This window comes from Micromys minutus (genome assembly GCF_963924665.1).
Source record: "Micromys minutus genome assembly, chromosome: 21".
Taxonomy (NCBI): domain Eukaryota; kingdom Metazoa; phylum Chordata; class Mammalia; order Rodentia; family Muridae; genus Micromys; species Micromys minutus.
In genome coordinates this window covers 38,694,465-38,710,427 of record NC_137956.1, presented here as the reverse complement: position 1 = coordinate 38,710,427, position 15,963 = coordinate 38,694,465, and the positions used below count along the sequence as shown (strand labels likewise).

The 15,963-nt window shown below is 48.5% G+C and overlaps 1 protein-coding gene across 2 annotated transcripts; it reads right to left on the bottom strand.

The window, feature by feature from the left end:
- Positions 1-1,265: 1,265 nt before the first annotated feature.
- Positions 1,266-15,065, bottom strand: MON1A (MON1 homolog A, secretory trafficking associated). Of its 2 annotated transcripts, XM_080934232.1 has the most exons (7): positions 14,837-15,065; positions 6,231-6,300; positions 5,452-5,591; positions 3,846-4,331; positions 2,393-3,158; positions 1,607-1,754; positions 1,266-1,504 (listed from the first exon to the last, which is right to left on the bottom strand). In XM_080934232.1, exons 2-7 carry the CDS (start codon positions 6,293-6,295, stop codon positions 1,364-1,366), a joined length of 1,746 nt encoding a protein of 581 aa, XP_080790358.1. In that variant the 5' UTR covers positions 6,296-6,300; positions 14,837-15,065; the 3' UTR covers positions 1,266-1,363. The 2 variants fall into 2 exon arrangements, with proteins under 2 accessions (XP_080790358.1, XP_080790359.1); XM_080934233.1 differs by lacking the exon at positions 6,231-6,300.
- Between the last annotated feature and the right edge of the window lie 898 nt (positions 15,066-15,963).

The following is a 15,963-nucleotide window of genomic DNA, read 5'->3' as shown; positions in this document are numbered from 1 at the left end:
ACCGGGGAGGAAGCCTGCTGTTTGTTAGTTCTCACACAGTCTAGGCTGAAGCCAGAATCAGGGGCTCTGCTGCCAAGCAAGTACAGTTCTCACAGTGCATCTTTAATGTGGCCCATGTTAATTCATACATGTTCTCCCTTGGGGCCCTACTCTCTGAGACTGCATGGGGCTGGTTCTGACAGCCAGAAGACCACATTCACTGGACAGTCTTTTCTCTAGTTGGGCTTTTTGCTTCTCTAATCAATGGTGGTTAGGTTGTAGCAGGACCAGGAGAACCCCCATACTATGTTGTTGGCAAGTTGGAGGCCTCCCATACTATGCCCTGGGTTGTCCAAAGGTCTTTATGTTGGAGTGAATGGAACCAGTCCCTGGCTACTGAGGCTCCTGGGAATGTCCACAGTACTTCATGTAGGACATGCTGAAGGACAACCTAGCATACCTAGTGACCTTGTTAAGGAACATTTACTCCTAGAGGCTCCAGAGATCAAGTGGGCTTCCTTTGGCTCTTTCTTGAGGGGCTGTGCTGATGAACTGGCTGGCTGAGATACAGGAACCAAGGCAGACAGCCCTTTATGGGAAGGTCTAAGCATTGTTCTCTAAAGGCCTATGGCTCTAGGGAGACTATTTGGAATCTAATCGTACTCAACACTGGCTTGGCTTGCCAAGGGCTCTTACCCAGAAGTCGACCCAGGTCATCCCCATTTGCCTGGCCTTCTCTACAGCACCCCCATTAACCAGAGTCACACCCAGTGTGCTGGTGACTGTCCTCCGAAGCATGCTTCAGGGCTCCATCGAGGAGTAAAAGGGGTGGCTAGCACTGGGAGGGCTGGGTATGGATAAAGATGAAAGGAAAGATAGCAGGAGGAAAGACTTTACATATGGCTGACTTTGGTGGAACCAAAATGGCCTAGACTAGAATCTGACTCCCCATATGAGTGTCTTGATGCAGTCAAAGGGTGGGAGAGGGGCTCAAATGAGCATGGGGTGTGCCGTGTGAAGAACCAGGAAGAGGATCCTGTATCTCTATGTAAGAGTGAATGGGAAGAGCCATTGACAAGGCTGGGCGTGCTGGTGCACACCTTTGCTCCCAGAACTCGGGAGGCACAGGCAGGGTCTCTGTGATTCTGAGGACAGTCTGGACATAGTGAGTTCCAACAGTCAGTAGTACTACATAGGGAGAGCCTGTCTCAAAACCCAACACAACAGAACAGAGAACCACACACAAAGTGTAAAAAGTGTCTTTCTCAACGCACTTTAATGCACGCTCCGGCCCACAGTCCCTGCCTGCTGGCTGGGCAGGGGAAGCCAGCCTCACCTGGAGGCTCCCATGGCTTCCCGTGCCCAGTGTGCCTTCCCACTTCCGTCAATAGGTGAGGGGCGTGAGGATGAAGAGACGGTCTTCCTCTTTACGGATCCAGCGCATCAGCTTATGGATGGCACTGACAGCTGATGCCTTGGTCCCCAGGGGGCTGTAGCACATGTAGAGCTCAAAGGCACCTGTCACCTGGAGGAGGGGCAAAGGGTCATCATCTAGAATAGGTATGCCTCTGTGGCATCTACCCAGGATCCATCCGTGTGGAGACCAGTTCGTCTAGGGCCACCTTACCCAGGCTAGGAGGTTCTCATTGGGTCCTGTGTAGTAGATGGTCTTTAGTGGGCGAGAGGCATTGTGGGCACGGCTGTGCAGGTACTGGTAGAGGCCCAACAGCCGCTCCTGTTCCTCTTCACTGGTGTATGGGGCCTCAATCTCAGGACTGCAAATGGAGAAGTGGATTCACAAAGGGAAGCCTTTCACTGTCTTCTCTGGAGATCTAGAAATATCTATTTCTGGATAGAGAGATTTTACTGCCTGTTCTCCAGGTGTACCCCTATGGGAAGGTATTGTCTTCTGGCTACAGAAGACTACCCAGCTCAGAAGGGAACCCCGGTTCCTTGGTGACCCTTCCTTGAAGAGGCTGTTTCTGAGTTTGGGTATCTAACAGAGTGAAGCAAGGCAAGCTGGGAAACCTGAGCCCAAAATGGAGGGTACAGGAAGGGAGGTCAGACTCTGATAAATCTGCCCAGCTCCTTTACTGGAAGGGGCAGGGTCGGGGTAGGGGTGGGATCGGTTCTGTATCCTGGCCTGGATCAAAATTACCTCAAAAGCAGAGTTGCTACAGGGCAAAGGACGTGGGAAACCCAGTGTTCCAGCCTCTTTCCCAAGTTGTTCCGGGCCTTATGAGTACTGAAGTAGAGAGGTGTGTGCCCAGAGTGATGCCAGAGTAAATCACCCCAGTATATTGGTACACTCTCAAAGGAGTGGTGCGATCCAGGGCTGCGTCTCAGGTCTCAGGACCAACCAGCCTCCCCCATCTCTGCATCCTTGTTTCCCTGAAGCAGTGCCTCCTCTCACCTGGTGAAGAGTCCTGAGCTCTTTGATTTATAGAGGAAGTGGCGAAGGTCAGGGATGCCTACTTGAGCAACGCTGTAGTAAGGTGTGCGCAGCGCCTCCCGCAGGGCCAAATGGGCTCCCCGCTTTCGGAGGCGTTCCTGGAAGCGGCGGCGGCAGTCAGAGACTGCAAAGAAGTCCTCACGGTCAGTGGAGACCAGCAGCAGGCAGAGATCGGTGTCAGGTTCTAGGTAAGAGATGTGTGCGTGGAAGAAGCCGGCCGCATTGAACTTTGGCAGGCACACGGGGGTCCAAGCCTCGCCCTCACGGAAGGATGAGGAGGAGCTAATGAGGTTGAAAAGCAGGTGCAGGTCGATGGGATGCAGGAATTGGTCCTTGCGCCGCACGAGCGCCACCAGCTGGTTGCGGGCCAGCAGGATGGAAAAGACCAGGCTGCGAGCTCGCGCCTGCTGCAGGCTGGCACTCACCGTGTCCCGTACGGCCGCTGCCAAGGGCAGGCACCGCGCCGCGCCCATCAGGAAACTGGGGTCTCGAGCCATTAGCTGCAGCAGGTTATCGGTGATTCGCTCCGAGCCCGAGAGCAGGCGCCGCAGATCGTAGTTCTGCTTCTGCTGGAAGATGTGGCTCAGCTGCGCGCCGGTAAGAAGGCTCAGGATCTGGTAGTAGATGTACAGTAGCTCCTGCGCCAGCTCCTGGGCCGACTGCCGCGTGCGGGCCACCGCCACCAGCACCAGAGGGCTCCGGCGCACGAATACTACCTTGTAGCCATCTGAAGGTGTGGGGAGGGGGTCAGCTTCAGCCCTCCTCCCAGAAGCCCTCCCGGATAGGCTTTCCCAGTGGGTACACAGCTTCACTTTCCAGAGTTTTCTTACTGAGAGCTCTGAAGGGCTTTATCGGTGAGGTTAGCCAGTCACCTCACTTCCCTGCCATTTGATTCACAAACTACCGTTCTTATATCTGTTTGCTTTTTGAGAGCGGAAGTGGTAGCCCAGGCTGGCCTGGTACTGGCTAATGGAGCTGAGGCTGATTCTCTGGCCACCACCTCCCAAGTGCTGGGATTTACAGGTAGATGGACATCACTAGACCCAGCTCAAGAAAACACATTTTATGGCAAGTGCTAACTTACGAGATCTGGGCTAAGGATCTGGGATCGACTGTTTTTAATTTATTCATTCTTTTGTCACTGCCCCAGGAGGCTTTTATCCTTTCTGGTGGCAAAACTCTTGTCTTCCCACAGCCGCACCACCTCAGGAGGCCTCCATTATCCCACGTGCTGTGAGTGCATAAGGCAAAAAATGGAAGTACTTGTCTCAGGCAAAGACAATCCAGGTTTCTAGGGGTGAGTTGCGTGCGTGCATGCGTGTGTGCATGCGTGTGTCTGTCTGTCTGTCCAAAACTTGGTATGAATAGACCCTGCCACTGGAGCCTTCCCCACAACCCTCTTCAGGTGGCTCACCTGCATGGATGGAGCGGATAGCATTCTTGTCTGCCTCCAGGAAGGACACCAGGGCAACCATGACACCCATAGTGCTGGAAAGTGCTTCCTCAGACCCATAGCGAGAATACACAGGCTTCCCTGCCTCGCTCAGTACAAATACGTGCTTCTGGTGGAGACGCCATGCCTCCGTAGCGTCCTCCTCATCCCCCTCAGTTGAGCCCTCTTGGGAGGGCTCTGAGGCTGCGCGCCCAGCTGCCCCCTGGGGCTCCAGCCAGTCTTCAGAGCTTCCGGGCAGCATTTCCTCCTGCAGGTCCCGGGCCACGCCTGTCAGCTGGGTGCTCAACTCACTGAAGTCCTGGCTAATCTGGCGCATGTCTGTAGGCAGTGGCGGGGGACTCCCGACATACTCTTTGGGGCTGTCCCCAGAAGCTTCCCTATCTTCTAACTCTGTCAAGTCTTCGTAGGAACGTGCATGGACGAACATCGCACCCTCCTGCCCAGCACCTGCAGAACAGAAGAACTGGTGCTTAGAGAGGTGGCTGTTGCCAGACACCATTCACCAAGGAGATGCCTGGCTGGTTGAGACTAAGCTCCTCCTCCCACTGTCTGCCATGGACCATGCTAATCTACAACTTAGAAGCCCAAGGTCCCATGGCACCACTGGAAATTGGTACCTGCCAACCTCTTACTAACACTGAACGGTTTCCAACACTTACACTTAGCCCCCGGGAGCCCTGCACCTACTGTTTACCCGAAGGTATCACCAGCCCCCCATGTGGGTGAGTACTTGTCACACACCTGTTCTCTGGGAAGATGTAGTTACTTATACGCCTGCCGTTCAACCACAGACGGTATCGTTCTTCTCTAATTTCCTTTGGAACACTGACCACTTATTAGTCACTACTATGGTATCTCCCAAGAGCACGGACTTATTTACCTTCTCAATCCATGGGGGAAGGGCTACCATAGCCACTGACTACTATCAACCTGTGGCTTCTCCGAGATAGGGAGAATTAATTAATGTTTAAGGAAGGAGGCACGCTAGGCAAGAATTCAACTAGTAACCTGAAGCCCCGTTGCTACTTTTGTTTCCTTGTTTTGGAGATATGGACTAAGTAAGTGGCTAGCCTCATACTCATTGGTCAGCTTCAGGTTGGCCATGAATTCACACCAACCCTGCCTCAGCTACACGTGCTGGGGTCACAGGTGGATAGTGCCGCACCAGCTCTTGTTTCTCTTCTGAAACATGGTTTGGGTTTTTATTACAAGGTTTTTTTTGGCTGGGTGGTTGTGGTGCACACTTTTAATTCCAACACTCAGGAGGCAGAGGCAGGTGGATCGCTGTAAGTTTCGGGTGGGTTACAGAGACAGGACAGCTAGGACTGCACAGAGAAGCCCTATCTCAAACCTCCCTCTCCCCTATAAAAAGAAATGGTATTTTGAATATAGACTTTTAGGAAATGGTGAGAAAGGAAAGCTATAAGCCAAGCCCTGCTTTCTGCAGAGTCCCCAGCATGTGACAAATGCCTGACTAACAATGGAACAAATGCACATGTAGGAAGGAAGGACTGGCTGTGATCCCGGCCTCCCCTGGAGGCTTGGCCTTTCCCATCTTTGCCCATACCTGGCTCCGTTCCCTGGGTCAGTCCTGGAGTGGGGCTCTCAGCTCTTTCCACACTTTGGCCATTGGAAGGAACCAATGTGCCCTCAGGACATTCGCTGCTTCTCTTCCTCTGCATGTCAGCAGCCATCTTTTGGGCTGTCCTATGAGGTAAAAGAAGGGCATTACAGAGGGCAAAGGAGTAAGGTGTGCTGGCAGAGACACTGGCAGGGTTGACAGTAGTATGTTTCTCAGAAGGACCCCACTAAAGACGACCTGGGGATGGCTTCTGAGTACTCTCTCACTCATTTAAAAAATTCTAGAACACTGACATTTTCTAGATGTGGTGGCTGTTACCTATAATCCTAGCACTCAGGAGACTTGAGTCAGAAGAATTCCCCAGAGTACCATCTAGCTGTGGCTACATAGTAAAACCTTGTTTTAAAAACCACAATCTCTCGTTCCCTCTCTTCTTCCCCCTCCCTCTCCTGGAAATTGAAATCAAGGGCCTTGTACATAGTAGGTAGACACTTTATCACTGAGCTATATACTCAGCCATCATGTTTCTTTTCTGATTTATAAAAAGACACATTCATCGAAGGAAACTTGGAAACACCGGAAGCATGAAGAAATGTTATTCATTCTCTCTCCCACTCAGTCTTCCTAGCTATCCTGACAGTGTTAGCTGCTATTATTAGTTTGTTTCAAAACATGCTTTTATTTATTTTTCTTGAGACAGGTTCTCTCTGTCGTTCTGGCTGTCCTGGAACCAGATATGTAGACAAGGCTGACCTCAAACTCACCTGCCTCTGCCTCCATTACTGGGATCACAGGCACGCTCCACCACATCCAGCTTGAAAACGTTCATTTTATCTGCATTTAAAATTATTAATTTAGAGGCTAAAAAGATGTCTCAGCAATTAAGAGCACTTGGTTTCCCAGAGGAACTGAGCTCCAGTCCCAGCATGCACATGGTGGCTCACAACTCAGGTTCAGTTCAGATACCAGGTGTGTAGTTGATGGAAAAACAAATTCAGGAGCAAAGCATTCTTACACATAAAATACATAATAAATCTAAGATATTTAAAAATGAAAAGTTATTAAAGGTATGCGCCAGGCATGGTGATCTCGGTTACAGAGCAACCCTGTCCCGAAATAAACAAACAAACAAAAAACATAAGCTATTTATTTAGTGTGTGTGTGTGTGTGTGTGTGTGTGTGTCTATAAAGGCACACATGTGCCACAATGCATGTACAGAGTCAAAGGACACTTTCTCAGGAGTCAGCTCTTTCCTTCCACTTTGAGGCAGAGTCTCTCTTGTTTCTGTGATTGTGCCGTGTGCTCAGGCTAGCTGACTGACAACTTTCTGCTGATTCTTCTGTCTCTGCCTCCTGCTTCACCATAGATGTACTGAGATGACAGATATGGGCCACTGCACCTGGCTTTGTAGGTGTACAGTTCAAGGATCAAACTCAACTGTGGCAGTAAGTCCCTTCAGCCACGGAACATTCTCATGAGCCCCCATATACACAAAAAGATGAAGTACAATGTCTATATGTCACGTAAAATGAAATACATAAAGGAGGGGGACCAAAAGGAAGTGCCACTGTCAGGGTAGCCAGTATTTGTACAATACTTGAGAGACTGAGACAGAGGATTGTTGAAAGTTTTGGGCCAGCCTGAAATACATAGTGAAACCCCGGCTCAAAAAAGTTCAAGTACAGTTCAGCACACTATCAAGTTTATGGGGGTTAACTTACAGGTCCGAGCACAGTTCTAATCAGGTTAGTCCACAGAGAAATGAAGCTCAGTGCTTGCTGATGCTACCACAGGAGAGAAGAATTGACACAGGAACTGAAACACGTCTACAGTGATTCTCTCAGTCCACAATCTATTAGGCATTTACTAGGGTGGACATGGCGGTGGATCCCTTTGATCCCAGCACCGGGAAAGCTAAGGTAGGTGGATTTCTGTAAGTTTGATGCCAGCCTGATTTACAGAGCCAAGCTCAAGGCCAGCCAGAGTTACAAAAATAAGAGACAATATATTGGGGGGGGGGAGCAAATTGGAAGGGCTGGAGAGATGGCTCAGTGGTTAAGAGCACTGACTGCTCTTCCAGGGGTCCCGAATTCAACTCCCAGCAACCACATGGTGGCTCACAACCATCTGTAATGGGATTCGATGCCCTCTTCTGGTGTGTCTGAAGACAGCAACAGTATACTCATAAATAAGATAAATAAATCTAAAAACAACAGCACTAACAACAACAAATTGGAGCTAGTTGTGGTGCTGCTTTATCCCAGCACGTGGGAGGCAGAGACAGGAGGAGCTCTGTGACTTTGAGGCCAGCTTGCTTTATGGCATAGTGAGTTTTCAGGACAGCCAGAATTACACAGAGAGACCCTGGTAGAAAGAGAAACAACAACAAAAGGCAAAACTTGAATTAACCAACAGTTCTTTTGGGACATTCCAGTGCTTGCAGAAGAAGATGGTGAGTCCCAGTGAGCAGCCTTTTCTATTGACCAGAGCCCTGACTTTGTCTGCCAAAGGTGACTCCATCATTCATAAAAAGCTATAGTTGGGCAGTGATGCAGGCAGCACTGGGGAGGCAGAGGCAGAGGATCGAGAGTTTGAAGACAGTTTGGGCTACACCAGCAAAACTGGCAAGGACGGAAGGGAGGAAGGGAGGAAGGGAAGGAGGGAGGGAGGGCAGAGTGGGTTATAGAGCTCAGGAGGTAGAACAAGAGGATTGGGAGTTCAAGGCCGTCTCAGAACAAAATCAAAGTCAAATAAGACAAAACAAGCCAGAAAGAGTCTCCATTTTATCTCTGATTTTCTTCCAGCCGTCATACCATCTTTCCTGCTGCTATTTTATTAAAACAAAAATTTTCTTCCAAGACAGGAAAGCTTCAGACAGTGTCTGAAGCTGCTCTGCTGGTTTGAGGGTCACTAAGTAGTGCAGTCTGGATTTGAACTTGAGGAAATTGACTTCTTTCCTCCCAAGTTCTGGGACTATGCCACCAACCCGGCCTTCTCCTCTGCTGGCTTCTAGAACACCATTCTTTTTTCTTGGCTCTTTTGACTCATGAACTAACCATGTCCATGTTTTCTACAGTTCTGACTGGAGGGGCTCAGGGCTCAGTCCTCGCTTCTCTCCTCTGACCTCATGCCTTTGGAATCTCATCACCTCTGCACATTAGTGGATCCAACTTTATTCCTAGCCCCAAGCTTCCCCCTGGTTTACAGGCATACACATGGAACTGCCTCCCTTGTTATTTTAAGGTTCTATGCCCCAACCAAGCTCCCAATTTTTCTACAGAATGTTTCTTGCTAGGTATGGTGGTACACATCCAAGATCCTAGTGCTAGAGTCGGAGCCAGAGGTTCTGGAGTTCAAGGTCATTCTAAGCTACAAAACAAGCAACTTCAAATCCAGTCTAGCCTAAATGAGACCTTGTCTAAAAAAACAAAAAAAAAGCTAGCAGGGAGAGTGCTGGAAACATGGATCAGCAGTTAAAAATATTTACTGCTGCTCTAGAAGAGCCAAGTTTGGTTCTCAGGCCCACATTAGGCCCATAACTGTCTGTAAATCCTACTTCGGGAAATGGTGTTTTCGTCTGGCCTCCACAGGCATGCACCCAAGTGGCACGGATTTACCAACACATATACAAAACCAAATAAAAACACATACACATCTTTAAAAACCAAGCTAGTGGGGCTGGAGAGATGGCTCAGTGGTTAAGAGCACCGACTGCTCTTCCAGAGGTCCCGAGTTCTAATCCTGCCAACCACATGGTGGCTCACAACCATCTGTAATGGGATCCGATGCCCTCTTCTGGTGTGTCTGAAGACAGAGACAGTGTACTCATATAATAAATTAAAAAATCTTAAAAAAAAAACAAGCAGCTAGCCTGGCGGTGGTGGCACACGTCTTTGATCCCAGCACTCAGGTAGTAGCAGAGGCAGGAGGATCCTGAATTTGAAGCCAATCTGGTCTAAGATCTTGGATAGCCCTTATCTCAAAGAATCCAAATAAACAAAAATAAATAAGTCAATCCAAGCCAACAGGGACGTCAGGGATGGTTTGGGGAGTGAAATGCTTGTCCAGTAAATAAGAAGGCACGAATCCCATCCCCAGAGCCAGCATGAAGGTGCTGGGTTCGGTGTCGTTTATAATTCCAGTGCTGTGGGGGCAGAAATAAGAGGATGCCTGGTGCTTTCTGGCTGGTCAGTAGCCTAACTGGGCTCTAACTGGGCTCTAGGCTGAGAAGAGACCCTATTTCATAGGTGAACAGCTTTCCTGAGAATGATTCTGAAGGCTTCATTTAGACTTGTTCTAGTATGAACACACGCATGCACACAATAATAATGAAGAAATAAAAGTAAAAGCAATGAGCTTTGATAAGGAGCTATCTTAAACATCTTATATCCCAATAGTCTAACTTACTGGTATTATTTTTCCTATTGAAAACAATATGGCCAGCTGGATGGAGGTGGCTCGTGCCTTTAATCCCAGGACTTGGGAGGCAAAGGCAGGGGAGCTCTGAGTTTAAGGCTAGCCTGGACAAACCCTGACTTGGGGTGGGGGGAAAAATAAATAAATGCCGGTGGCGTGGGTGGTATAGTGCATGCCTTTGATTCCAGCACTCAGGAGGTGGAGGCAGGTGGATCTGAGTTTGAGGCCAGCCTGGTCTACAGAATCAGTTTCAGGACAGCCAGGGGCTACACAGAGAAACCTTGTCTCAAAAAAACCAATAAATAAATAAATAAATAATGATGCTCAAAGGTCCCACCTACTGGTGGTGCATGCCTGCGATGAAAGGGCATCTTTAGCTAACATAGTGAGAGTGTGATGTCAGCTTGGTCTAGATGAGGTGCCGTCTTTTTTAAAAAGCACAAAAGTAGGCATTATGGCTTACTTAGGCTTAAAAGCTCAGACTTGGTAGGCCAATGCAGGAAGGTGGCTGTAAGTTTGAAGTTAGTCTGAGCTCCCTTATCTCCAAAACAAACAAACAAATGAACAGTAGGGAATGGCTGTAGCTCAGTTTGATCTTCAAAATATGACATGGTAACAGCACATGCTTCGTACTCCAGAGAGGGGCAGCAGCTTGGGATTCCTGAGAACCTAATTTACGAGAGAAGATAAACTATAGTGTGGTCAGAGCTGTGCTGGTGTATAGCTATGGTCCCAGCACTTCAAAGGGCATCACCACCAGCCATGCCTTTTGACCATCCAAGCACATAGTGAATTCAAGGCCTAGCTACGTAATAGTCTCAATAAAACCAAAACTGGAGGGGGGGAGCTGGAGATATAGCTCAGTGGTTAAGAGCACTGACTGCTCTTCCAGAGGTCTTAAGTTCAAATCCGAGCAACCACATGGTGGCTCACAACCATCTGTAATGAGATCTGAGGCCCTCTTCTGCTGTGTTTGAGGACAACTACTTACTATAATAAAACAAACAAACAACAACAACAAAGCCCAACTGGGGGTTAGGGGTGTAATTTAGTTGGTAGAGTGCTGACATGCAATACATAAAGTTCTGAGTTTGAACCCTGCACTATATACTGAATCCTAAGGACCACTGTAAAAAGTTGGGCATGGTGTACCCACATAATCCCAGTGCTGGAGAAGGGGAGATGGCTAGATCCCTGGGGCTCACTAAAGGCAAACTAGCCTTACAAGAGGAGTTCCAGACCAATGAGAGACATTGTCTCAGAAACCAAGGTCAGGCACGGGAGTGGTAGTCCACACCTTTAATCCCAGCACTCATGAGGCAGGGGCAGGTAGATCCCTGTGAGATCTAGGCCAGCCTGGTCTACAGAGTGAGTTCCAGGCCAGCCAGTGATACACAGAGTAACCCTGTCTCAAAAAACTAACTAAATAAATAAATAAATAAAGCAAAACAAACAAAAACCAAAACCAAGGTTGGGCCAGCCAGCTGGATCACCAGGTAAAGAGACTTGAAGCCAAACTTAACCTGAATTTGATCCCTAGAATTCCCATGGGTCATTTGCTTACCTTCACATGTTCCCACACACACACCTGAGAAATTATATTTTAAGTTGACCTGTGGCCTCAATATGTGCATACACATACATGTATACACACACACACACACACACACACACACACAAAACATGGGAACATGGGTGGGGTTGGAATGATAGCTTTGGTAGCTAAGAATGGTTTTTTTGTTTTGTTTTGTTTTTTGTTTTTGTTTTGGGTTTTTTTGGCTGCTTTTGCAGAGGATCCCAGTTCATTCCCCAGAACTCATGTTGGGCAGGTCATAAGAACCTGTAACTCCAGCTCCCAGGGAACCCAGTCTTCTTTTTTGGCCTCCTTGGGCACACATACACACACACACATATATACACATTCACATACACAAATAAACAAACAGATGTAGATGACCTTGACTCTTGGGAGAAAGGCAATAAGATCACAAGTTCAATTCCTTAAGCTATGTAATGATTTTGAAGCCTACCTATGATATATGAAACTCTGTCTCATAAACAAGCAATAAATAGGGGCTGGAGAGATGGCTCAGCAGTTTAGATCAGAGTAGGTACTCCTCTTAGAGAAGACAGGGTTTGATACCTAGCACCTAGGCAGATCACAGCAGCCTAGAACTCCAGCTCTGGTGGATCCAGTGCCCTCTTCTGGCCACTGCAGGTACTGCACACACATGCATTTCTTCCTCCAACATACATAATTAAAATAAAATTAAAACCTTAAAAATAAATGGTAGTGGGAGGGAGACAATAAGAGGTTCCTGATAGAATGGCCGTCATTCACAGACTAACTCATCAAGGTTGTAAATGTCTATATCCAATAGTTGACCATTACTTTTTTTTTCCTTTCCTCAAAGCATGGTTTCTCTGTGTAGGCTGCCATGGAACTATGTAGACCAAGTTAGCTTTGAACTCAAGAGATTCACCTGCCTTTGCCTCCTGAGTGCTGGGATCAAAGGGGGAATGCCACCACACCTAATCTACCCACCCCACTGGGCTCAATAGTTGATCATTTCTTATCTCTTCCTTGATTATCTGATTGGTCTAAGCCGCCATTATCCCACTAGCAAATTATTGCCACAACCTCCTAACGAGAAGTAATGTGTCCCACCAGGTCTGCCTTATGTAGTCAAGGTGAGCCTCTTGAAGGGGGAATCAGTCCTTCCTCGGCTCCCTGCACTGTAGTACCTGACTTAGCAAGAACATCACTTCCTCCTAGTGGTGCACAGGGCCCCCTCCGTTTATCCTTTCTCCTTTATCTCTCTGAGCTAATTTCTACAGTTTCTTCCCACTCCCCTTCCTGCATCAGCTCAGCTTATCCTGAACTCTTCACTTGACCTTTGCCCTTACTCTACCTACACCCTAGGCCTTTTATACCTCTTCCTGGGTTGCACAATGACTCATCCCTCACTTGAGGCTGCTGCAGGAACACCTTATCAGCAGTATACCAGTTCACCCTTTGTTCTGGTTGTTGCTGTTCCTAGATTGAAGGTCGCCCTGTGGTCTGCTATTAGACCTAAGCTGGAGGGATCACGCCAGCACATAACACATAAGTAGCTTTGGAGGATAAAAAGGAAAGGTCTGTGAAGAACACCCAGTTCAAGTGTACCTGGGGTCAGGCAAGAAAACTGCCTGTGCAGACAGCTTGTCTTTGGAAGTAATCAAGTGATCAGGAAAAGCAGCTCTGTAGTTAGAGGAACTGGTTTTGCTGGTCTGTTTTCTCACTTATAAAATGGTACAGAACAGTTGCAAATAGCCACTAATGACTTATGGGGTGGGGAGATTAAATGAGATAATACACGTGACCTGGCTATAAAGGCATATCATATACTCAGCTGCAGTTTTTAGCACATTGTGGTTATTCTTAGCACTCAGACTGCATTTACACACAGAGCCAGTGATCTCTGTCCTGAAAATCAGTCCTTTGTAAAATTTCTCAGTCAGCCAGGGCCTGACAAGTGACTTGATGAAATGTACTCTGATCTCAATGAGCTCTAGTTTGAGGGGACCCCCCTCCCCAAACCCCAGGATATCAGGTCAAAGAGCCATGGGCCTCAGTCTCAAAGGACCAGGCAAACTGCTACTCACTGGCTCTGCAGTTGCAGAAACTGGTTGTCAATTCTCAGCTCACAAATGTATTTACCTCCTACGTCTGCACACTGCCCTCTCTGCGGCCTTGTACCTCTGGCTTCAAACTCCAAACAAATTCTACACCAGCCTCACTGTCCTGACAACCCACTCCTTCAGGACACCTTTTGTGCTTCTGAGTGTCCCCAGCATAGGGCAGGGAAGGGAGCAGGGTCAGCTGTCTAGAGCTAGCAGGTGCTTTTGTTCCCACAACAGTTCCCTTCTGTGTGAGATTATATAGCATCTTTATCCTATCCAAGGTCAGTCTAAGGTTCCAACCAGAAGGCCTGGTGAAGCAAACAGTTTTCTGGATACCCAAACACTCAGAAAAGAAGGTTGAGTGCATCAGATAAAGCCCATCTCCCACCTCCAATGGAGCTTTAACTTCTGTAGCTAGTGCTCCTGGGTCCAGAAGCAGTTTTCTAAGGGAGGTATCTCAGAACAGCCCCAGTAGTCTCTAGTAGGAACAATTTTAGGCAGCTCCTCTAAGTGCCCCCAGGGCATGCAACTTTTCCTAGAAGCTACCAGTAAAGCCTGTGAGCAAAACCACTAAGAACAAAATCAAACAAAAAACTGGTGTTATTTCTAATGTGCCTCCTTCCCTCAGGTTGCTCCTGAGAGAGGAGGGTCTTGCAAAAGCCCCTCCTTTCTGGCTCCAAACGACCTTGATCCTTTTTCCTGTTCTAACAGTGCTTCGCCTTCGGTGTCTACCTGGAAGGACGACTGAGAAAATATGACAGACAGGGCTCAATTGAGACTGCAGTGGCTGCTTCAGCAGGATGCCTACCCTATCTACAATGAACCTAGCTCCTTGTCACCTCTAGAGGCCACTCCCCTTCCTGACAAAGGCTACTCATAGTTCCCAAGCAAAGTCTACCTAGAAAGGGTTGGCTCACCTAATGTAAAGGCAGCTTAGTTTGCACCCTTGAGAACGAAATTTCAAGCCCGAGACCCTTCCCGAGCTGCCTGGTTCACTCCACCACCATCTTTTGTAGCTTTTAAGAAGAACTCGGAGGGCCGAATATGTCCGAATTGGGAGTTGGTGTCTGTTGCCTATGGGACATTGCTCTCCCGGCCAAAGGATGAGTTCTCGCCTCATCTTTCGAATTGCCCAGCCGGCGAAAGGACCCCAAAGAGACGCAGTACTCCTATCGGGGCAGTAGATGGCCAGGACCCCCCACCCCCAGTTTTCAAGCCCCTCCCTCTAAAGATGACAGCTTGCCCGCCTCTCGCCGCCCCCAGGCCACGTGGGTTGGCAGTCGAACTCACCTGTTTCTTGGGGGAACACAGGACCTACCAAGGGTGCCAGTCACTGCCCTCTGCCAGACCCCTGGGGAGATGTGAGTGTCCAGCCGTGCCTGGGCTTAGGGTGCAACTTCCTGGGGCTTTCGCCCCTGGAGGATACAGACATGGCCACCGTGGAGGAACCGATCTCTTCTACCGAGCCTTAACCGGCCACCGGCGAAGGAAGACAGCTTTCACCGCTCTCTTGTGGCGGAGGCCCGGTTCCAGCCTCTTGGCCAGCCCCAGCCCGCCCCTGAATGCATTGTGGGAAATGTAGTCCGTAACTCTCCGCAGCCTAAAGCACTGCGGGAGCGGTTCCGGGCTCCGGAGCCCAGCGATGCCAGAGGCGGGGTCTGACCCTGGTTGGGGTTGCCTCACCTGGCACCGCCTTCTTCCGTGTCTTAGAGGCCGGTCCTCCACCCTTCACCCCAAACGCCCACTAGAGGTTTACTTCAAGGGACGGGAACGAACGTCAGTATTTCCCCGCCGATCATGGAAAGACAATTTAAGTTTAGGGAGCCGGATAAATGCCTTTAGTGAGCCCAAACAGATAGACTATAAAGGACGTGGACCGCTCAAAAATTCTTGCTTAAAAAAACATTAAGCCTGGTCATAATATATTAATATAAGACTCTAGAAGGCGCAGTTCTCAACACTTCGCACAGACTGACCTGGGGAGCCTTTAAAAAAAAATTAATGCCTGAACACCACCCTAGAGATTTTTACTTAATTGGATGAATGTGAGGAACTGGGCATCGGTGTTATTCTAAAAGTCTCCCCGGTGATTTCTAAGGGCAAGGAACCACTGCTTATAATTCCCTAGACACAAAGAAATAAAAACCGGAAAACAAGTTTTCCCAGCAGCCCTTATTTTGGGTGAATAGTTTGAAGAACCATAATTAGGAAATGACTAATATTACTTATATTTTCTCTGAAGCAATTTGCTCACTTTTTAAGCTCCATGATTATCCCAATAGTTCTGGGACGAAGGACAAGATCAGAAGCTTCCAACTTTCCCTTGCAGTTTGACAAGTTCCCTTAAGTGGTCGGTCTCCTGTGTTTCACACAGTCCTATCCAGAAATTGGGGAGATCACTCTCTCACCCTCTCTCC